The sequence below is a fragment of the Zingiber officinale genome, chromosome 2B (genome assembly GCF_018446385.1).
Source record: "Zingiber officinale cultivar Zhangliang chromosome 2B, Zo_v1.1, whole genome shotgun sequence".
In the NCBI taxonomy this organism is placed as follows: domain Eukaryota; kingdom Viridiplantae; phylum Streptophyta; class Magnoliopsida; order Zingiberales; family Zingiberaceae; genus Zingiber; species Zingiber officinale.
Genome location: NC_055989.1, coordinates 149,973,378 through 149,995,921, shown reverse-complemented (window position 1 = coordinate 149,995,921; position 22,544 = coordinate 149,973,378). Strand labels below are relative to the sequence as shown.

The window sequence follows — 22,544 nt, the reverse complement described above, 5'->3', positions numbered from 1 at the left end:
ATAGTATAAAAATATGGATCAAAATAAAATTATATATATATATATAATTAATATACGTTGAGTGGCAGTGCTTTTCCCATCTCCACGTTTTATTTTATTTTGTTTTATTTTATTGATTTTTGTTTTCTTAATTAGTTTTTTTATAATTTTAATTCTTTTTAATTTTTTTATTATATATTTATAATTTATAATTTTTTTTTAGTCATAGATTTTCGCACCCACTCCCTTCCCAGTCCCATCATATTATTTACCTTTATACCATTTTTTATTTTTTTAAAGTATTTTCTCGGTAAAAAAGTCATGTTTTTTTTTTATATTTGTAATATAAGATTGGATCTTTTGTTCCTAATTTTCTTTGTCCTCCTATCCTACTCGTCGCCTCAAGCTCACTACCGGCGACCTCTGGTCGTCGCCCCGACTTGAACTATACCCTAGGGGAAGGTGAACCCGGGGGTCGCTATCAGAGCGATCGACGTTGAAATTCGGTCGAATTTAAGCAGGGACTCAATCGTCGACGAAGGAAAGTTTACTCAAATCCGACCGAATTTCGAGGTTGATCGCGTCGATGGCGACCGCATTCACCTTCCCCCTAGGATATAATTTTAATCGGGGCGATGGTCGAAGGCCACCGACGGTGCCGCCGATGATGGACTGGGGCAATGAGTGGGACACGGGGACAGGTGATATTGGGATAGAGGATTCGATATCTTATCATCTTTGTTTTTTTTTAATAATAGATTTTAGGGGTTATTATTTATAAAAAATTTGAAAGTAAAATATGGTTAAAAAATTTTAAAAAAAATTGATGAAAAAAATAATAAACAACATTTATTTTAAAAAATAAAATTAAGGAAGTAAATAAAATTGAAAAAAATAAAACTAAAGAAAGTAAATAAAATTTGGAAAAAAAATAAAATAACTTGTTATTTTAAAGGAAGGGGGTAAAAAAGTCATTTAACATGGAAGAGAGAGGGGTGTGCTGTCAGAGGAGGTGGGAAAAGCAATTTACCTCTCAAAGCTCTGTCAAGGCATAAGCTACTCTATATCCCCTCCTTTTCCCTCCCCACACTAGTTGGATTTGGTTGTGGCTAGGTGTGGTGGCCGCTAGCTAAGTCGGCCAGGGCTGGGCCCAACCTCGGGCATCGCCTCAGGCAGGCTACGAGGTTGGTCACTGTTTCAACCACCACTACGACCGTCGCCTCAGCGTGGCAGCAAGGCCAGTTGTGACCTTCCTCCTTAGCAGCAAACTTGGTCATCCATGAGCTCAGGTCGGCAACGAGCTTGGCTTGCCACGAGCTTGGTCGGTCGTGAGCTCAACCTCGTCACGTGGCTGACTATGACCACCCTCCCTTGTAGCGAGCTTGGTTGGTTGTGAGCTCAGATAAGTCGCAAGCTTGGCCGACCGCAAACTTAGCTAGATAGTGATAAAATGCACCGACCGCAAGCTCGTCCGACTGTGAGCTTAGCCATAGTCACGAGCTTGGTTGGCAATGAGCTCAGCTCTGGCTGTGATCTCTGTTTTTTTTTTTTTTGTATTCATTTAGTTTATTAAAAATACTTATTTATGTACCTTAATATTTAATTATTGACTTTATAATATTATTTATGCGGGTCTCTTTTTACCATGAGATCAGCCACATTACTGCTCGTTAAAAGAGCAGTAATGTGGCTGATATGAACAATAATAAATTGAATGGAATTGTAATTACTAAATAATTAAGGGAAATGAATTAGATACATGCAGGCAACTCTACGATTGATACAATAATTCCACTACCATTAATGAGAGAGAGATGTTAATAGAGATTAAATTATTATAATTAATTGTAAATAATCTCATCTTCCTAAATTATATAAATTATAATATCAATTTATATTCGACTGTAAAGTGGTAAAAAAAAATAAAAAAATTTTTCGTAAGAATATATATTCATCAAAAATTAACCTCTTGTCTTATTATAATAAATTATCATCCTCTAATTAATTAGATATTTGTAGAGACTAAATTATTATAATTAATTCTCATTAAAACAGAATTAATTAGTGAAATGATTGATGGATATCTAATTTATATATGTCTCTTAGGGGACGTTTGGTTTTCTTCTAGGAATCGGAATGGAAATGAGTATCATAGTATTATGGAATGAGAATGGGTATGAACTTAGGTATCATTCTTAAAAATGATGTTTGGTTAGTAAAATATTTTCAATCGAAATGAACCTAAATTTTCTTTTTTACCTTTACTGGAAAATAAGAAAAAAAAAATTAGATGGGAGAGAAAGTTGAATGTGAGAGAAACATATGATGAGAGAGAAACTATGATGAGAGAGAAAGTGTGTTGAGAAAAAATGAAGAGAGAGAAAGTATGATGAGAGAAAATGAGGAGAGAGTGCATGATAGAAGAGAATGAGAAAAGAAAAAGTGTGCTGAGAGAGAAAGTGTGACGGGAAAAAATGAAGAGAGAGAAAGTATTATGAGAGAAAATTAAAGAATGAGGAGAGAGAAAGTATGATGAGAAAAAATGAGAGACTGAGGAGAGAGAAAGTATGTTGAGAGAGAAAGAGTGATGGAAAAAATGAAGAGAGAGAAAGCATGATGAGAACAAATGAGAGACTGAGGAGAGAGAAAATATGCTGAGAGGGAAAGAGTGATGGAAAAAAATGAAGAGAGAGAAAATATTATGAGAAAAAATGGAAAAGTGAGGAGAGAGAAAGTATGATGAGAGAGAAAGTGGGTTGAGAGAGAAGAGTTATGGGAAAAATAAAGAGAGAGAAAGTGTGATGAGAGAAAATAAGAGACTGGGGAGAGAGAAAGTGTGATTAGAGAAAATAAAGAGAGAGTGTGTGATGAGAGAGAATGAAGAGAGAGAAACTATGCTAAGAGAAAATGAAGAGAGAGAGTATATTAAGAGATATTGAGGAGAGAGAAAGTACGATGAGAGATAAAGTATGATGAAAAAATAAGGAGAAAGTGTGTAATGGGAGAGAAAGTGTGATGGAAGAGAATGAAAAGAGAGAAAATAAGGAGAGAGAGTGTATGATGGGAGAGAATATAGAGAGAAAATGGTAGAAAATGTATGATGAGAGATAATGAGGAGAGGGAAAGTGTGTTGAGAGAGAAAGTTTGTTGATAAAATAAGGAGAGAGAAAATATTATGAGAGAGAACAAGGAGATAGAGTGTGAAATTAAAAAAATTGAATAAATATACTAAGAGTATTTTTGTCTAAAACTTAATTCACATTTTTATTCCATCAAAATCCAAGGGAGGGGGTGAGTTTTATCCATACCCAAGTTTTTGGATTTCATTCCAAAATCTTGATTCAATTCCCATCAACCAAACACAAAGTTTGGGAATGAATCCGTTCTCTCATTCCCAAACCTATAAACCAAACACCACCTTAATCTCCCACCAATAAATATATTTTAGAGCCTAATAATCTTTTACTTTCATGTATACCTACTACTCATCATATCTTAATTACTTACATATCGAAGGGTCCTTACTCACCTAACATTTTGCTCTAATACAATGTACGTAGTTCATGCCACATCGTGTAGATTTGACCACGGCTGCAGCCCAAACGAGACCCCTCTCTCTATATATACCCTATATGCTATTCAACTACCAAAGATTAGTATCCATTCCTGATTTACCGTTTCTATTTTAGCCTAAGAACGGATTAGCGGAAGTATTGGGACGAGCGAATCGTCTTTTGCCATCACATATTATAAGCACCTTGAATTAGTTTTAATATGGCTAACTGAGTTAAGTTAAATTCTATTATTTGGATGTCTTATATCTGAGTGTGTAGGAACTAGGAATACAAGAAGTCGAGCAGAAGATGTGGTGAGCGAAAAGGATAGCATGGGAAACGAGTCGATGGGTTCGATGTATTCGAGGGACAAAAAACTGCAGAAGAGTACACTAGCAGACGAGAAGGACGTGTGCGGAGCATTCGAGAGATGAGAAGCCTGGAGAAAGCTTACTCGAGGAGAAGATCAGAGTTGGGTTCAGGTGAGTTCAATTCTGGATAATTGGAGAATCACCCAAAAAGTGCGAGGAAGAGTTAACTGATTGGAGGTTAATTAGATGCCCTAAAGGAGCTTGGAAGTGCCCTAAAGGAGTTTGGAGGTGCCTTGAAGAAGCTTGGAGGTTCCCTCGCACCTTTGGATTGGAGGCACCCTCGAGCCTCCCTAATAGGCGTTCTCACGTCTCACTTGGAGGCACCCTGGAGTTTCCATAGAGGTGCCTTCAATGAATAGTAGTCGTTAGGATACCATTGAGAAGAGAATAATATTTTATCTTCTTGGAGACACCCTAGATCCTTTTAAAGATGCCTTCAAGCAATGGTAACTTTTTCCAAGAGACTATAAAAAAGCCCTGAAGTTAGGAATTATTCATCAACTCTTGTATTTATTTTCTAGCTAATTTCTTGAGCTGTCAACGTTTACAAGAGGTTATTCCACCTTCAACGAAGGAGTTTTTTAGTGAGTTTTTCATTGTCTTGGATTAATAACCACTTAGGTACCAAGTAACTTTTTGAGCCTTCTTATCTTTTTTAGTTATTTCTTTTATGTTAGTTATTTGTTTTTGCTAATATTATGTCCTTAGTTCAAATAACAAGTGATTTTCATACTTATTTTCATGGTCATTCACCTTCCTCTAGCCGGCTTAACGTGGACATTCACATATATATATAAGAATGATACCCTGCACACTCTTACCTAAGTGACATTAGTAGACATCCAACGTGGATGATCTGATTTTTTTTTATTTTCCTCTTTCATCTGCATGCAACTCTTTTATCTCTCCTGCATTTGGTGCTGGTTTTTAAAAACTAGCACTAGTGTTGGTGTTGATTTCTAGAAACTAATACTAATGTGGTGATGATCTTTAAAGACTTAAAGATTAGCACCATCGCTTTTTGAAACCAGCACCAGTGCTCATTTGAAACCAACATCAACGTGGTATTGGTCTTTAAAAACTACCACCAACGCTGATGCTGGTTTCAAAACCAATGTTGGTGCTGATCTTTAAAGACTATCATCTGTGCTAGTCTTTAAAGACTAGCATCAATGCATAGTGCTGGTCTTTAAAGACCAGCACCAACTAGTAAGACCAATATCAACTAATGCTGGTTTCAAACTAGCATTGGTGTTGGCTGGTATTGGTCTTTAAAGACCAATACCACTAAAGACCAATACCACTTTAGTACTGATTTGTACAAACCAACAATACCTTACATGTAAGAGAGAGGAAATGGTTACTTATAGATATGAGAGAGGGAAATAAAAAAAAGTTGTCCATGTTATATGATCCATGTCGGATGTCTCCCACCGTCGCTCAGGAAAGAATATACAGGGTATCATTCTTGTATATATAAATGGGATATTGGCCAGTGTATGAAATGTTACCACCATGAAGTTTGAGGGTCAATTCCTGACTAGTAACCATGTGTTTACTCTCTCCTATTCGTACTGGTTACTATTCTGTTTAGTAGCCACTTATGATTTACCTCCCTTCATATAATTTGAGGATAGAATGTGAGGGGCATATGGGGCATTATCACCTTTTTGCCTATATATACATATATACACACACATTTGATACTATAACCAAACTCCTAAAGGTAAAATTTTATTAACATAACCGAGAGCTAACTTTTTTTTTTTTAAAAAAACATCGTTTTGGTCATCTATATATAACCATGACACTTTACCCTCATTCTTAGTCCTTCATGTGGTAAAAGACGATTCGCTCGTTCCCAGCATTCCTTTCAACTCATCCTTAGGTTAATACGAATAAGATAAATCACGGTTGACTACTAGTCATTAGTACAAATGGCTAAGATATGAAATAAAATATGATCGGACGCGCCATATTTTTAATTCTAAGACCTCCTATGACAATATCTCATACCTCATTCTTAGCCCTTGCTTGTAGCAAGAAAAAAAAAAAATCTATAATCATGAATTTTTTTTTAAATTCTAATGATATTAATTTTCCTTAATTATATTTATTTTAATTTGAGTTAGTTGGCTCTTCTACACTTTCCATGTTTTACTTTCTCTGCATGATGAACTCGCACCCATCTTGCGTCCTTCATCTGGAGTTCAAATCCTATGTCCCAAACTTTCATATCTTCTATGTTTCGTTCGTCGATCGGACAGTTCAGATTATATCGAATGCCTCATATATTATGAGGATGTCACATATCTTAAAGATATTATGAATGTCTCATCGATGAGGGGATACGGGAACACGGAAGTTTGGGATCCAAACTCTTCCGTTGGAGCCCGTCAGTTTAACTCTGACGATTCACCTGACTTGATCACCGCACGTGGACCTATCGAGTGGCTCCCTCGGCCCGGTAGCGTTTCCCTTCCGGTTATTAAAATTTAACAGTTTTAAATATTATCTTTTGCTCTTATAATTTATTAAAATAAAATTTTTGTTATGATTAAATAGGCCCTTCAGGTTACGACCTCACGAGGAATTCGTGGCTTTTGTCGCTACTCGACGCGGCATCCACATCGCATGACCCGGTTCACGCGGCTCGCGAGCCAGCAGCACGAGGGAGGAGGGGGATCATGTGGACGACCCGTGTTCAACGGTGGCATTTGCGTAAATATTCTAGTCTTATGTGGGCATTAATGTTGCGTGTTTGACTACCTCACTGCTGGTGTTCCGTTTTATTCGAGCTTCGTCCCCAAATCTCTCGTCTTGTTCTTCCCGGGGCGATTTGCCTCGCCGGATCTGTGCATCTCGCTCGGCGAGGGGTGGCTGCGGAGGGATGAGTTGACCCTGCCGCCGAAGGAGATGACGTCCGGCGCGAGGATGGCGACGTGGAGGGAGCGGGAGAACAACATGCGGCGGGAGAGGAGGCGGCGGGCGATCGCGGCGAAGATCTACGCTGGCCTCCGGGCGTACGGCAACTACAGTCTACCCAAGCACTGCGACAACAATGCCGTGCTGAAGGCCCTCTGTGAGGAGGCCGGGTGGACCGTCGAGGAGGACGGCACCACCTACCGCAAGGTAAACAAACAACTATCACCGCCATCGCTTCCCCCCTCTCTCTCCTCCTCCTCCTCCTCCTCCGTCGTTTGACTTCAAACCTATCAATTAGAAAGAAAAAAAAAATTCGCGTGCCACGGCGCGAGATCGCTGCCGTGCTCGTAGCGGAGCTACCTCAGCTCGCCGCTGCCGGTGCTGCCGCGGCGCAAGTTAGCGACTGGCCCTCATTCAACGTCTACCGCGGGCGGTCCACGCGACGCAGTCTCGGTCCATCACTTTGACCGAAGGCCGGGATCGTTCGATTCGTCTCCCCCCAAATGTTTCCCGCTTTTGCTTTCACACAATTGACCTCGTTCTTTGTCATTTTTGTCTTTCAAAGATCCTTTTTTCTCTCTCTCTCTGGGGAGCTGCGTCACGCGTCACGCAACCTATGCCCGCCTTCCACGGTCCGATGCCACCGAATCGCACCGCCGTCCCGATCCGGTCCGAGGCGGCTATGGACATGGCGTTCGCCCTCCCTCATCCTCTTGTCCAAGTCAACGCGCTATCGCCATGGCAAGTTGCAGTCAATTCCATGGACAAGTAGTCGATGAGAAAGGCAGGCTTATAGATGATGAGAATTGAGATGTCCTACTTTGTTCCTTCCATGCATTCTTTCTGTGGTGTTCCATGAGAATGTTTGACAACTGCATTCGCTTGTTGTTTTTGTTTGGGGCAAATTGGCATCAACATATCAGTCAAAGTCATAAGCTTTGAAAAGAAGGCTAATTGTGTTGGTGTCCTCATGATGATTGCTAGCCGGCTGGACTAGTAACAGAGGTTCTAGAACTCAATCTAGTCAAGATAGAAGGCTTGTTCAACTTGTCAACATTATGATCTTATCAGAGTTCAACTCTACTTTTTGTTTATTAGCTGAAGATTGATATTTCAATACCTAATCACGTTGATTTATTATGTGTAGTAGCTTCCATAGAGTTTAAGCTTTGAATCTTTTGTATGTTTACTGATCTAAATTCAAAAGCTCTTCCTTTTATGAGATAGACTAAGAACATTTCACAGAAATTGCCAATTGGCAATGATAGTCTGAATAATTCTTTCCGAATATTGTACTGCAGAACATTACAAGTTTCTCTTATGATGATTGAAAGCAAATCCAGATTGAAACTGAAATTTGTTTGAATGTGCAGGGAAGCAGACCAGTCAAATCTGTGGAGATTGTCGGACCATCGGCTTCCTCAAGCCCTTGTTCATCTTACCAGCCAAGTCCTAGTGCATCTTATAATCCCAGCCCAGCTTCATCAACCTTAGCAAGTCCTGCATCATCAACTTTGATCACGAATGGCAAGAATACTAGTGATGTTCGAGGCAACTCTCTGGCTCCATGGTTTACAAACCTCCCTCATCTATACTTGCATGGGGGATCCATAAGTGCACCTGTATCCCCTCCACTGAGCTCCCCGTCTGTGCAATCCCCACGCATCAAAAAGGATTGGAATGAGTTAAACAGCCTGCCACCTTGGGCTGGTTTCAACCATAATTACTTACCATCCTCCATGCCGCCAAGCCCTGGTGCCTGGGCTACTCCTGATTCTTCCAGGCTTGACGGTTTACGGCTGCCTTCTGGTGGCCCTTCTTCACCCACATTCACCCTTGTGTCACCTAATCCTTTTGGTTTTTGCAACGAAGTTAGTGGCTCCAGAATGTGGACTCCTGGACAGAGCGGGACATGCTCTCCGGTTCAGGGAGGGAACAACCATGGTGATGTTCAGACATCCAATGGCGCTTCGGATGATTTTGCATTCGGTAGCAGCAACGATACCGCTCCTACAGCTATTGCAATGGTGAAAGCATGGGAGGGGGAGAGGATCCATGAGGTCTGCACCTCCGATGAATTGGAGCTTACTCTGGGATGTTCGAAAATCAAATCAATTGCTTGAACGACAATGGTGAATCACACTTTCCCACTACTTATGCCAGTTTTTAAGGAAAGAAGATCTTTTATTCATCCAGTGTTCTTAGAGATTGTTAACATTCGTGGGGGATTTGAAAGGTAAGGTTTTAGTCTCTTACCTTCAGCCTCTTTGCTCCTCTTTCAAAAAAAAAAAAAGAAGTGATCTTTCGTCTAACTCGATTGCATGTTGGTTATGAAATAGAGATTGTTCCAGAGCAAAATCTGATATATCTACTCACTGAGAAATGAATATGTGTTTATACAAAATGACTAGTTACTGAAAGTACACATGTTACTGAAATCATGTTTATGCCGTCTTTTTAATGACGATAATCACCTATACTTGATCATAATTCATAGGTTTATCTTTCCGGTGTTAAACATCCTTTTAAGCGTCGAGTGTTGTGCTTGGCACAAGCCAAGTCGGTGGTTTGCGTTGAGCCCGAGGTCGGCAAGACTAAGATTTGGATTGTGTTTGGTCAAGTGAAGCAAGATGTCTTTATCTTTAAACTTGTGTTCGTTGATCTCTTTGGATGAGACCTCCTCGAGGAGATGCACTAGGGCACATGATTAGGGGTTTCTAGGGTCTATTGTTTTAGTTAGAATTATTAAGCTATGTTTTTTTTTTAAAATACAGGTGTCTAGGGTTTATGATTTGATTATTTTTAAAGATGACTGGTCGATCTTATACAAGGTTTTTTTACTGGTCATCAAATATAAATTTCAGAAGTGCTATAGTGCACCACCAATAGTCGATCTCTGCAGTCTTCGCCATCCTTTTAGAGCCGTTCCAACGCCAAATTGAATACTTTGCTCATGAAAGTAGATTAGTGGAGTTTTTTCCGCACACGGGTACTTCGGCCCACCACCATCTAACTCGAGTTTTTCACTAAATCACGGTATTCTTGAGTATCCTTGCTGTGCCTCATCGATGCACCGTATCCAAAGGCTACTCTAGCTTTTTTTTAGTTAGCACTTGATTCCTAGTTTATGTCAATTAATTCTAGGGGTGATCGATCTAACTACATATATTTTTTTTCTCGATTATTAGGGTAAATCGGAAAGTACTCACAGCGAGCGGTCCATCAGTCCAGTATTCTTAGGTCAACCGTCTATTAAGAAAAATTTATCCATTAATTTATCAAAATTAGTACTTAATTCTTAAATGTCTAAAAAATTAAGTATCAAAATTAGGACTTAATTCTTTAATGTCTAAAAAAATTAAGTAGGTGTTCTGCCGTTGTATTATTACCCGAGATCTACTTTAGCGAATTACTTTAGCTCCTTTATAACATTCATACTAGTTTCCTTATCCAAAATACATAATTTATAATAAAAAATTAATTTATTAAATTTTAATAACTACTTTTCACTATCTCATATATCAGTTTTTCTATTTTTCTCTCTCCTCTAAAATGGTTAGAGAATGAATTTTATTCTTTAAATTTAGAGAAGTATTATTCATAAATGTTAAATTTAGGGAATGAATATGGTGGTTGATATAAAGATTTTTTAACTATCTTATTCAAAATTTAAGATAAAATTTTTAAATAAGATAACTGATATAGATACTCTTAGTACCATGCAATATGATACTTACCAAATTAACATATTACATAATTGCAACTCCTTTGATTATTCAATAAATTAACTGTAAATCTCTCTAGAAAAATATCTACCTTTTAATGAATACATCCAAAACAAAACTAAGAAACATATTGTCTTCATATAATTTTATCACCTCAAGAAAAATTGGAATAAATTTTCCTTAATAATAAATTCAGTCTTTGATGTTCACAAGGCCAGTCAGTGAGTAGCACATTGATTGATCAAGGAAACATTTATTGAGGCCCACCAGGACATGTTACATCCGAAGATTTTTCTACTAATTAAAGTAGAAAAATCCAATAAAATCCCAATGCTTAACAAAATTGGAAGCTTTTAATAAGATTTCAACCCAAATAATAATAATAATAATAAAAACAAAATCATTAATTTTTTAAAATTAAAAATTGATTTATAAAATTAACATATACTACTACTAATTCAGTTTCATATACAGCACACAACTCCGTTTAGAACTTTCATAATTCAATTTGAATATCAAAACCAAACTGTAACCACTTAAACTGAAATTTCTTGATTTGAGTTGATTTAGGTTTAGATCTCAGACATGGAGATAAAAGAAGATTAAAATCCTTCGAGGAGAGCTAAATTTTTGCACCGGAACACCAGACACTTAGCCAGCCCAAGATCAACTGATAACAATGAAATCTAAGCAATAACCAGAGTTGTTTTCCACCCGAAGAACTCGCCAAACCTTCCTCCATTGATGCTGCTTCAGTTGGTCTTCCAGCATCTTGGCACAATTCGGCTCCAACGTCGACGCTCTCAATTCCCCGGTTGGAGGCGTTGAGACAGAGTCCAGGATTGCCACTCAAATCCAAGTTCCTCCCCAGCCGCCGGATAAACCCGCTGCCGAAGGGTACCACCCCACTCAGCAAATTCCAGCTCAGGTTCAAGTGGTAGATCCTCCCGAGGTCCGAAAAGTCGGCGGGGATCTCTCCCGACAGCCGGTTCCTCTCCAACGACAGACTTGTCAGGTTGGTGAGCCGCGCGAAGCTCTCCGGGATTTCCCCTGAGTAGCCTGAGTTCCCCAGCCGCAGCTCCTGGAGCTTGTCCAGCCGGCCGAGCACGGCCGGCAGCGAGATGAACATTGGGTTGTCGTCCATGATCAAGTACTGTAAGCTCAGTAGCCCAGCCATCCCGTTTGGCAACTCACCATTCAGTTTGTTGTCGCTGAGCGCCAGAAACTCGAGCGAGGTGAGGCTTCCAATGGTCTCCGGTATGCGGCCGGTTAAGTCATTCGAGCTCAAGTCGAGCTTTTGGAGGAGCACCATTTGGCCAATCGACTGCGGAACACGGCCGGAGAGGGAGTTGTAGCTGAGATCAAGGTTGATTAGTTTCTTGAGCTGGCCTATTTGGGGTGGAATGCTGGAGGTCAAAACATTGTAGCTGAGGTCGAGATGGACGAGGGAGGCCAATTGGGAGATGCTATCAGGGATTCTCCCAGTGAGGTGGTTCTGAGACAGAGTGAGGACTTGCAGAGAATTCAGCGAAGAGATTTCAGGTGGGATTGCGCCAACAAGAGATGGGTTTGACTTCAAGCTCAGCTGTTCCAGGGAAGCGTAAGCCTTTTGGTTAGCGTCAATGGAGAGGGAGGTCTTGGTGACGTTGAAGCAGTTGAGGAAGAAGAGGGACTGGAGGCGAGGGAGAGCAAAGACTTGGGCTGGGAAAATGGCAGTGGGTTTGCAGGTCGGATTGGGTGAAACTCCAAAAGCCAGCCTCGTGACATGGAGTTGTTGGTTGGAATCGCCAGACGAGCTTGGCTTGCACTCGATGCCTGGCCAAGGGGAGCTGCATGGGTCAGGGTTGGAGGACCTCCAGTCTCTGTCGGAGGACATGGTCTCCATGACATGGAATAGAGTCTCCATCTCTTGAGGATCCATGGAGGTGGACGTGCATGGAAGGGAGAACTGGATTAGGAGAGGAAGGAGGAGGAGGAGGTTCATGGATGGTGCTTCAGCTGGGACTGCGTACAAAGCAAGAAAGTGAAAGAAGGGAGGAGGAAAAATATTGTCTTTAAAAGGTGAAGTCCGAGTGAAGACAAGAAAAGGAGCCTACACGGAATCCACTTTCTCCTATGAACTGGACAAGTGAAGAGGGGAGAGGACATACCAGCAGAGAAAATGTTGATGAACAGTGGCAGCAGTTGATTCGTGCGAGGCAGGATTGGTGGCTGGCTCATGGTAGCAGGAGCAGGAGCAGGTCTGCTGCAGTTACTGAACACTTAAAATATAAACATGGTGATCATGCGTGATTCATGGATGTGTGAGAAGTAAGAAAGAAAGCTGCTTATGCGATGAATTGAAAGGATGAAACATGCAGTAAAGGGATTGATCAGGGAGTTGTTGACTGGAAAGAACACAGGGTGATTACTGAATCTGACAAAGAACTGCGGAGGGATGTGACGAGTCCACCAACCTGGGGCCAGCTACGGTTGTCGCGCTTGCATCCACCCAATTATATGGTACAGCTCGATCCTCTCCCCCCATTGACAGGTTCAAGGCTCATGCGATCTTCTCAGCTGTGGCACCTGTTTACTCAGACAGGAAGAGGCAGCATTATCTTAATGAAATGGTAGTATCTGGCATAACTACAAGTAAACAAAAGGCTTGAAGGAATGTTGCGACACCACTGCACTTAGAGGGAAGAGAACAAGCACAAAATCCAGTGGCAGGGTGAGGAGGATGGTGGGGGTGTAGCCAAGGTGTCAGTGTTGAGCAGACCAGCAACACGAGTTCTCTATCTCTTAATACACTGTTTACTGGAGAAGATACAGAAGATGGCTGGGTTCAATCTGTTCTTATTGGTCAATGGAGAAAGGAAAAGGCAATAAAAAAGAATCCATTCTTTTGAGAAAAAAGGAAACTTGTCTAACCAAACAGTTAGTGAAAGAACTTACTGAAGTAGCCCGTGAAGGATGACTCTAATTCTAATATACACACACATACACTTTTCTGTAAAACACACAAAAAAAAAGATAAACTTGGATTTAAGCTTCTGACTGTATGTGTGAGTTGTTCATTGACATAATAATATAAAAATTAAAAAAAAATTCAATCCTTTTCTCTTCTTTCTTATTTTTTCAAAGAAAACAAAGCAAAAGTGCAGAAATTCTTTTGTCAGCTTGTTTTCTCTTTGATTTCAATCCTTCATGGCAGATCATGAGAATTGTATCTTATTAGCCTACATGGCTTTAGTATAAATGCAAGTTTAACCATTTAATATAATCTTAATTGATTAGATTGTGTTGTGTAAATTCTTACATGCCAACCATCAATGCCTGAGAATTTGCAATGATTAATTGAACCGTTAAAGAAGTAATGATCAACAGAATAATCAAATTCTTTCAACTCCTATGGACTATTGCCACTTGTTCTATTGAGACATTTCGATACCTGCTTCTAAAATACAAACCTCTCCACTTTCTCAGTTTATATGCTTAGGGCAGACGTTCCATTTCAGAATTTTGATATCATTGGAAAGAACGTCAGACCCTGTGCGGCACAAAGCAATACTGATGCGATTAGTTCCTCAGAATGAGCAGTTGAATCAGCATTGCCAAAATGCTGCCAATAGAGATGTTGATAACGTTAACAATATCGTTGCTCAGCTGCATGAGAAGGGAAAAAGCAATATAACTCAGCATCAAATTGGCAGAAAACATTAAAGAACTTGAATAATAGTAAGCATATTACAGTGGAATCTGAAACCAGTGAAAACCAAAAGAAGTTGCCAAATCTCCTCCATTCTTTAGAAATTGATTGTAGAAAAATGCATTGGATGAGAAATGAGTTGACAGAGATATAATTGTACAACTGCTTTTCAACACTATAAATCCAAGTCAAATTGCATTGTAGTAATCAAAGGGCAGGTGCAGGATATTAATCTGTTGTTACTTAGCCAGTGATCATATTTGGTACTAAAGTTGACCCCAGAAAAATATATTGGAAGACGAATAGAAAAGAGAGGTTGTTTTACCACAAAAGCTGCTTTTCAGCATTTAAAATCCTAGCAACATTGCATTTCAGAAATCAAAGGTGAATGAAGGGTAACATTTCAGAACTACTACTATTATTACTTGGTTCTAGCATTATCTATCTGAAACCTTTCTAATGGTCGTTTACTTGGAAGTTCCTATAGTCTAAAAACAATCAAAGCGCAAGGGATTATTCATATCGCAATTTTATCACAAAAGACCAGTAAAAAACGAAAGTGAAAAGGAAAGATATCTACTGCAAAATCATAGATGGGATTAGCCACATCCTTCGACACTCAATAAACTCTCAACAGGAGTGTGAAACTTAATTAGTTTACATTGTCACTAGGCTAGCAGTATCTGACTACATGAAAACATAGGGAACCTATAATTTTACTAACACCTTACCCATTGAAAACTGTCTTTGTCTTGTAGAGTAGCACCAATTAGGCTCTCACAAAAGTTTGCAATCAGAGATGCCAGAATGCATATAGAAGCTTTTGGTAAATCTACCTGCATTATCAAGGTGTATAGAAAAAAGGGATTTCTTAAATCAAGAACCAAAATAGCTCCTTTTTTTTAATTCAAATATTTAACGAGCAGAGTTTGATGGATCCATTCATTAAACATTTGCCTAAAGTCTACACTGGCTGACAAACTTTCTCAAATATTTAATGAGCAGAGCATTTAGGAATTTCTCCATAATAATTTCTTTGGTTCACACAGAAATCAGTCATAAGTGTAGTAATTTTGTAGTAGAACTATCTCACTAAAATCTTAGTTTCATCATCATTGTTTGTTCTAACTATTTAGGATTGGCTACATGAATTTTATTCTCCTATTGAGTTATATATAAAGCAATATAACTAGTAATAACCAAATTAATGTCATTATGTGTTGTATTGTTTCTTTTGTCATCATCTACCCTTTACACCTTCCACTCTAATCGGTTCAACACCTTTAGCTACAAAATCTATTGATTGTCCTAGAGCATTTCCATACCATCTCGTCTATTTTTTTTTCCCTTTCTTAATCATCTATTAGAGCTACACAGAATTCCTCTTGAACATTAGCTAGAGTCAAAATCAGTAATGCACACACATTATTTAATTTTTACTTATGAATAAAGAAAGTGAACCCACAAGTTTTCAAAAATATTTTAAATTAATTTAATTGGATAGATATGATTTAGATCTCATCAAAACAATAGATAAATGTTATCTAATTATAATCTATCCTACCCATATGGATAAACTATCTTACCCTTATTTCACGTGAGGACCTCTACTTAAAGGGATCAATACACCATGTGGATGAGTGCACTATTTTACTATAATTTTATTTTCTACTTGAGATTCTTAGAACCTATAACAGGGCTTCCCACAGTTTGCTGTTAACAGGAAGGCTATCACCTATTGTTTCTTGGGGTATAGTTCTGGATCATCCTATACAAAAGACCAAAAAAATACCTTAAGACAGCCATCTCACCTTCAGATCCTATCTATTTTATCTTTCCTCCTTTGATTTTTTTTAGCATTTTAAATTGTTAAAATGTTGCATACTAGTTCTCTATTGGTTCTAGAATGAAATTATAATTTGTTATATTTGTCACAGATCAGAAGATGACTAATGAATTTTTAATTTGGATTCAGAGGTGTATGAGGATCTACAGGCCATTCATATTCGTCCAATGAATCATAGACATCACATATAAAATGGATTGAATCGTCAAAAATGTGTTCTGAATTCCATATTTCCTTCTTGAATGCTTTTTCATTATAAGAGACCTTCATACCAAGTCTTATCCCACTCAGTAGAGTCTTTGGATAAGAGACCTTCATGCATCTCAAAAATCATTTTTTTTTTAATCTTTTAGATGTAATTAATGGATGGCATATAATTGTGCATTTGGAACACAATAGAGTGACAAGGACTTAATTTACCATTCTCCCTCAACAAGTAGGGTGAAGTAGAGAAGATACAATGAATAATCCTCTTTCTCATTCTACTTCTGTTATATGTGATGGTGTAGGTTGAGGGTGGGTCTAAGCAATAAAAAATAAATAATAGATGATTATTAGAGGTGAGCCACAAAAAATACCACTGTACAATTACATTTTTGTAGGAAAGCAAGGGATAATAGCACAAAGCGAGGCAAAAAACCTTAGCATTTTCCACATCTCACTTGTAGATTTTATTTCTACATTCTGCCACAGTGGGCTCGCCACAGATTTCATTTTTTCTGCTGCTGCTGCTGTTGTTGTAGTAGTATGCTTTGACCTATGCAAGTAGTGTGGGTATATACTTACTTGAGATAAAACAAATTATCATAGATGAACTCAAGCCCTTTACTAAATTAAGCTCCAGAAGGATGAATGAACAACTATGATAAATTTAAGGAAATGAACACCAAGCATTGTCAACTAGACCACATGCTTGTACAGTTGCACCCATTCCAAAAGTATTAAATTCAAGAATATATGAACTATTCCATAATTTGAGAAGGTTTTAAACTTTTGACAAAGTTAAATTAGAGTAGTAGCATTGACCCCTATATTTTTTCTTTTTGAATGCTAGCTAATATTTTGAATTCTTTCATATAATATGAATTCAAATCAAATGGAGTGTTACATGTCATGCTAGAACAATTTTAGATGGTGACAAGCAGAGATTCTAGAGATCTCATAATTGTACCAAGGCGGTTGTAAATACTTAGATGAATTTATGTAAAATGAAAATGCACCTGCCCTAAAGAACAGGCAATGCCAGCCAGAAGAATTGACGAAACAACTCCAGCAACAGTTCCTTCAATACTTACAGCTCCTTCTGTGCCCCTTGGTACTACCTTAAATGTGGTGGCCAAGTACCTGTTCTGAAAGAACCAAGTTCAAAAACTTGTAAACAATTTGTGCATCGAGAGTTCTATATGTTGGTTTCTCCCTTTGAATATGCAGGTCTGTGTGAATAAAAAGATATGATAGTATATAGAGCACATAAGCAAGTAGGGATGCCCAACTTTGCAAGATATACACTGAAGGGAACTTAACAAAATACCTACCTTTATATATATATTAAATCACCTTACATTAGTGCAAAAATCCAGAAATGAAATAGAGTTAGGAAAGGAATACCTATGCAATAGATGGAAATTTTAGAAGACCAGTTTGTGACAAAAGCTGAAGTTCAACCCAGCATAATTGATGAAAAATAGTAAATTAGCTTACAGTATTTAGTTTCTGATGTGTGCAAAGCTACAGACTCAATCCATCAGTAAGATTCTTCAGGATTCATAATAACTCAATTCTTTCTGTGGCACATTAACACGATATACTTGCAAAATGATCATAATTTTTAAAATTGTGCAATTTTTTAGAAAAAAATAGCAATATTGCAAATTCAAATACTAAATATAACATGTCTATGACTAAACTAAAACCAACTAAACCATAATTGACCATCATTGCAACATACTAATATGATCATAATATATTCGTGTGTGCACGCACAGGTGTGCAAATTGAAAGATTAAAAGACAATAAGTTATGAATTAAGTAAAACCAACTTACAAAATCCTAATTGATCATCATTGAAAAGTATTACTATGATCATAATATGTGCGTCTATTTCTGTTCAAATAGACTTACGTAGTTTTTCCATATGCTTTGCCTATCTCACTGGATACAGTATCGCTCAGCTTAGTAGAGAAGCTGGCAACAAAACCTAGTTGCCAAAGTGCTGCAAATACAGGCCCACCAATATTGAATATTGATAGGACTGCGCAAACACAAGCAGCAGCACTCGAACCAACAACACTGCCTGGTCCTCTTCTTCCACTCCTTTTCTCTGCTATGCCAAGAGCCTCTTTTTGTGCAATTTTCAACTTTGTAACTGCTGTCCCCTGTGTACCAAATATGATAAAGAGAAGGCAGAAAAACATATAAGGAACAAGGCAGGAACGGCACTCCACTGTTAACTGAAGAATATATTTCTTCAATGTATATATAAAAAAAAACGTTTTTGAATCCTGCTTCACTGATTATAGCATTACAAGTGCTCGCCATGTAGTATGAATACAAACTATTAGACTGCTGCGCTGAACTACATTATTTAGCCACTCACATGCTCAAAGTGGGAACCGTGAAGGAGAGGTGCCAGAGAAAGGACAAAGCGCATCACACAATCAAAGCGCTCCTATGACTTGTGGAAATGAGATTAACTGACGGTTGATAATGATGGGCAATGGATACTATGACGAAATGAAACTTGATCAGCAATCTTCGCAATCAAACATCAAAACTATGGAACAGGAAAAAGGCCTCCAGAAAAAAAAAATGCCCTAATTTACGATACAAAAAAAGATACACCAAAAATCGCCCAGACCAAAACCTAGGAAGAAAACCAGAAGGAAGCTAGTGATTCCAAAATAATTATTGTACACCAAAAATCATAAAAGAATCCAGACTTACGATAACAAAGTAGGCCGCTACAATGAGGAACCCGGAAGGCCCGAAGGCTCTCCAAGACAAAACCCCGAGTAGGAAGGCCGATCCGATGCCGGGAATCGTAAGGCCCGAAAACAGAATGGGGGACCCGACGGCGAATATCAGGAGGTTGCTGGCAGCCGCCGACTGCCAGGTGGGCGGAGAAGCCCGGATGAGATGGAGGAGGGAATCCTGGAGCGGCGCCAGCTCCGGGAACGGGGCCGCCTTAGGAGGCGAATGGGGCGTTCGGAGGATCGTCGATCTCGGAACGTGGACTAGGAATTGGGGAACGGCGTAGTGGCGGAGAGGCGGCCGGAGAAAAGGAGAGAGCGGCGAAAACGGACGAACGTACGCCATTTCGGAAGCGGAGAACTGAGCACGGAGCTTAACAAAGTAGATATTTATTGCAGCAAAAACGATTAAATTAAAAGAAAATCCCAAATTTCCAATTTTTTTTCCAAATTTTATTTACTTTATTAAAAAAATTCTTACAATTTTTCAATTGATTAAATATATGTTTAAATTAAATGAAACCATACGATAAAACTAAATAAAAAAAACACAGCTATATTTTATTTCATTTAAAGCATCCTGGTGACAAATATTAAAATATTATTATCTCAATACAACTTCATCTCTTCGGCTCCACACAGTATAGAAATAAGCAACGACCACTTTGTCTTCTTAAAAACGAAGGGGGGAAAAAATTAAGGCTAATTAAGAAACAGAGTTCCTCTGTTCCGCTGATATTCATACTTGAGCAAGGCTACTGATGTCCATCGGGTAGGCGTCCGACGGCGACTCTGCTCTGTAAGATCTCCTTCCGATGACGACGTTCGCAGCTTCCGTCGGGTGGAACGCGTCGAAGAACAAGTACTCGCCCCTGTTCGGGCACGGCGCCTGGTAAGGCAGGCACGTGATCTGCCCGTTGTTCCTCCCCACGCCGCAGCATCCCCTGTTCGTCACGCTCAGACCTGCAGAAACCGCCGTATATGGCTAGTTTGAGAATCGCAAGGCAATTTTCGAAGGTCGGATTGAGAATAGGTGGCGGAGGAGGACGATGACCGTATGAGCCGGCGTCGTTGAGGATGTCTTCGAAGATGCCGTAGCCGTTGACGTAGATGAAGTGGGCGCCGTCGAGGGTGTTGAATTGGTCGACGAGGCCGATGACCTTGGCGTTGAAGATTCGGATGGCGCTGTTGATCTCCTCGACGCAGGTGACGCCGTTGGGGCTGTGCTGGGCGAGCTCGTTGGGGGAGCAGCCCACCTGGCCGACGCCGATCACCGCGACCTTCCTGGCTCCGTAGTTGTACAGAGTCTGGATCGATCAGACACGAGAGAAAGCTTGTGAGACAATATCGTCAATCGATCTCGCATGGGAATTAGGGACCTTCGTACTGACTGACCCTTAGTTGCTCGGAGTACTGCTGGAGGAGCACGTCGGCGAATTGCTCGGGGGTGTACTGTTGGCCGGTGGAGTAGAACGCCGGCATGAAGTAGTTGTTGAGGTAGTCGTTGCTGCCCATGCCGACGGAGAAGATGCACTTGCTCAGGTAGTTGGCGGCGGAGTCCTCGTCGCCTAGAAGGCTCACCATCTCCGCCACCGCCGACTGGTAGTTCTGCAGCTGCCCGCCGAACGGAATTCTACCGCCCTGCGCGTGCATCGATCGATTGACTCCGAAATCAAAAGTTGACTTCTTTAATTAGAATTAATTAGAAGGTGGGTTTGGGTTGCCGATTGATGCAGTGGTTTTGGCACAGGCATATATACCAGTTGCCGGCCGGTTTCTTCTCGGATTCCGGCGGCGGCTGAAGCGAAGTTGGCGCCGGAGAGAAGTGCTTGGCCGCGCGTGCTTATGTACGGTGGGATGAAGTCGTCGAATCCGAGAAGCTGAGCTGCTCCGGTGAAGTTTTTCATTAGAAATTAATAAAATTTGGCCGAAATTCAAATTTTGCCCTTTTTAGCTATTTCACACAAAGGACTCTAAAATTAGGAATGGAGTGAATTATTATTTTGATATATTTTTTCCAGAGAAGGCACTGGTGTTTTACTCTATTTTTCATTCTGCCCTCTCTATTTGATTTTTTTAATATTTTATTTTATTACTATGATTTACAAATTATGAAACATTGAGAACTTTAATACAAATGACCTAGTACAATATAACATGTACTTCAACCCAAATAAAAAATATTGTTGATACAAAGTTTGAGTTGGCCCGATCGGAACATAATTGAGGTCATGCTCAACTTAACTAAGATGCAAACGGTTGAATCACTCTAATTGGGCCTAAGCTCTTATTAGCTACAATCTTGAGAGTAGAAATTTTTTTGGTCCGCTTTTAGCACAATCATTATATTGATGGAAGGGATTCAATGATCTCCACCTGTTAAATAGGTGTGGATAATTGAATTCCTTCCATCATTAACCTTGGTCCAGGGGTAGATTAGGGCAGACGGGATCAGAGGATCCCGCCTGACAATCTTGACCACATTTTGCTTTTCTATATCCCCCCTGTAAATCAGATATTTTAAATTACAAGGGCTAAAAAACTGGGTAAAGTACGGGGCAAAATGGAATTTTCGCTAAATTTTAAGTACCTTTGAGCAAATATGAGAGAAATATGAAAAAAATACCGATGACGTCGACGGTGGTCAAGCCGTTGGTGAAGCGGCCGTTGGGTCCGCCGTCGAAGTCGATGCCGTAAGGCGGGTAGTTGGCCACCGCCAGCGACGCCATGTTGTTGTTGTTCCCGTTGTCCACCAGCGAGTCGCCGAAGATGAAGTAGCACGGGACTTGCGGGTCCGCCGTCGTCCCCGGCGACCACCCCAAAACCAGCAGCGTCGCCACCGCCGCAAGCGCAGCGGCGCCGCCAAGAACCTCGCGGGACGACATTTAATCGAGGGGTCGGCGTGCGAGAACTTGACGAGTCGAGAAGGAAGTGAAGTGGAGGTGGTTAAATAAGGGGAAGGAGTGAGGAGTTGAGCAGAAGAGCTGGTGAGGGAGGACTCCGGTGCATTAAATGGGCGAGCGAGGTTAACGTGGAGGGCCTCATGGGGAAGACAAGTAGTAATACAAGTGTTCTTCCGATTTTCTCTCTCTCTCAATTTTTTTTTTTTTGTTTTTTTACCCAACAATTAAATGGCGAGATTTCCCATAGATTCTCTTAATAATTGTACGCTAAAATAAATGGTAAAAAAAAATTAAAATGCACTTTTTTATCCGGTCTGACAATTATTCTTGTTGGCCAGAATCTAGTCAGCTAGAATTTTTTATGCTCCAATTAGAATGCATGCATGTACATGCATATAATTAATGTACACAGATGATATTACTAAAATACCCATATGTATACTTGCATGTATTGATTCTAGCTGGCCAGATTCTGACCATTTAGCATTACCCTAATAAATTTACATTGTAATGCTTTCTGTTTACCGCTGCTATTGTAGTTGGGTATTGCTAAATGGTCAAAATCTGGCCAGCTAGAATAT

The 22,544-nt window shown here is 39.7% G+C and overlaps 4 protein-coding genes across 6 annotated transcripts; 1 reads left to right on the top strand and 3 right to left on the bottom strand.

Moving 5' to 3' along the window:
- Positions 1-6,692: 6,692 nt before the first annotated feature.
- On the top strand, positions 6,693-9,200 carry LOC122047814 (protein BZR1 homolog 3-like). Its single transcript, XM_042609298.1, has 2 exons — positions 6,693-7,036; positions 8,203-9,200. The coding sequence occupies exons 1-2, from the start codon at positions 6,821-6,823 to the stop codon at positions 8,950-8,952; spliced, it is 966 nt and encodes a 321-aa protein (XP_042465232.1). The 5' UTR covers positions 6,693-6,820; the 3' UTR covers positions 8,953-9,200.
- Positions 9,201-11,023: 1,823 nt separating this feature from the next.
- On the bottom strand, positions 11,024-13,153 carry LOC122047812 (receptor like protein 29-like). 3 transcript variants are annotated; one of them, XM_042609294.1, is made up of 3 exons: positions 13,011-13,153; positions 12,705-12,808; positions 11,024-12,558 (listed from the first exon to the last, which is right to left on the bottom strand). In XM_042609294.1, exons 1-3 carry the CDS (start codon positions 13,079-13,081, stop codon positions 11,177-11,179), a joined length of 1,557 nt encoding a protein of 518 aa, XP_042465228.1. In that variant the 5' UTR covers positions 13,082-13,153; the 3' UTR covers positions 11,024-11,176. The 3 variants fall into 3 exon arrangements, with proteins under 3 accessions (XP_042465228.1, XP_042465230.1, XP_042465229.1); XM_042609296.1 differs by having other exon boundaries at positions 12,705-12,796; positions 13,011-13,120; XM_042609295.1 differs by having other exon boundaries at positions 12,705-12,799; positions 13,011-13,119.
- A 716-nt stretch (positions 13,154-13,869) lies between these two features.
- LOC122047813 (protein VTE6, chloroplastic-like) lies at positions 13,870-19,428 on the bottom strand. The gene is made up of 5 exons (XM_042609297.1): positions 19,035-19,428; positions 18,213-18,466; positions 17,312-17,435; positions 14,977-15,081; positions 13,870-14,202 (listed from the first exon to the last, which is right to left on the bottom strand). Exons 1-5 carry the CDS (start codon positions 19,404-19,406, stop codon positions 14,116-14,118), a joined length of 942 nt encoding a protein of 313 aa, XP_042465231.1. The 5' UTR covers positions 19,407-19,428; the 3' UTR covers positions 13,870-14,115.
- Positions 19,429-19,596: 168 nt separating this feature from the next.
- Positions 19,597-21,997, bottom strand: LOC122047811 (GDSL esterase/lipase At5g45670-like). The gene is made up of 5 exons (XM_042609293.1): positions 21,687-21,997; positions 20,821-20,945; positions 20,456-20,701; positions 20,115-20,367; positions 19,597-20,023 (listed from the first exon to the last, which is right to left on the bottom strand). Exons 1-5 carry the CDS (start codon positions 21,943-21,945, stop codon positions 19,800-19,802), a joined length of 1,107 nt encoding a protein of 368 aa, XP_042465227.1. The 5' UTR covers positions 21,946-21,997; the 3' UTR covers positions 19,597-19,799.
- Positions 21,998-22,544: the final 547 nt, after the last annotated feature.

Bases quoted from the DNA above. Each gene is read 5' to 3' on its own strand.
- LOC122047814 (XM_042609298.1), top strand. From the start codon at position 6,821: ATGACGTCCGGCGCGAGGATGGCGACGTGGAGGGAGCGGGAGAACAAC. The intron at 7,037-8,202 runs GTAAACAAACAA...TTGAATGTGCAG, and splicing joins ACGGCACCACCTACCGCAAG to GGAAGCAGACCAGTCAAATC.
- LOC122047812 (XM_042609294.1), bottom strand. From the start codon at position 13,081: ATGGGGGGAGAGGATCGAGCTGTACCATATAATTGGGTGGATGCAAGC. The intron at 12,809-13,010 runs GTTGGTGGACTC...TTAAGTGTTCAG, and splicing joins ACAACCGTAGCTGGCCCCAG to TAACTGCAGCAGACCTGCTC. The intron at 12,559-12,704 runs GTATGTCCTCTC...CTTTGTACGCAG, and splicing joins CATCAACATTTTCTCTGCTG to TCCCAGCTGAAGCACCATCC.
- LOC122047813 (XM_042609297.1), bottom strand. From the start codon at position 19,406: ATGGCGTACGTTCGTCCGTTTTCGCCGCTCTCTCCTTTTCTCCGGCCG. The intron at 15,082-17,311 runs GTGCATTTTCAT...TTGATAATGCAG, and splicing joins TTGCCTGTTCTTTAGGGCAG to GTAGATTTACCAAAAGCTTC. The intron at 14,203-14,976 runs GTAAGGTGTTAG...CTTCTCATGCAG, and splicing joins ACAAAGACAGTTTTCAATGG to CTGAGCAACGATATTGTTAA.
- LOC122047811 (XM_042609293.1), bottom strand. From the start codon at position 21,945: ATGTCGTCCCGCGAGGTTCTTGGCGGCGCCGCTGCGCTTGCGGCGGTG. The intron at 20,702-20,820 runs GTATATATGCCT...ATGCACGCGCAG, and splicing joins AAGAAACCGGCCGGCAACTG to GGCGGTAGAATTCCGTTCGG. The intron at 20,024-20,114 runs GTCATCGTCCTC...CGGTTTCTGCAG, and splicing joins CAACGACGCCGGCTCATACG to GTCTGAGCGTGACGAACAGG.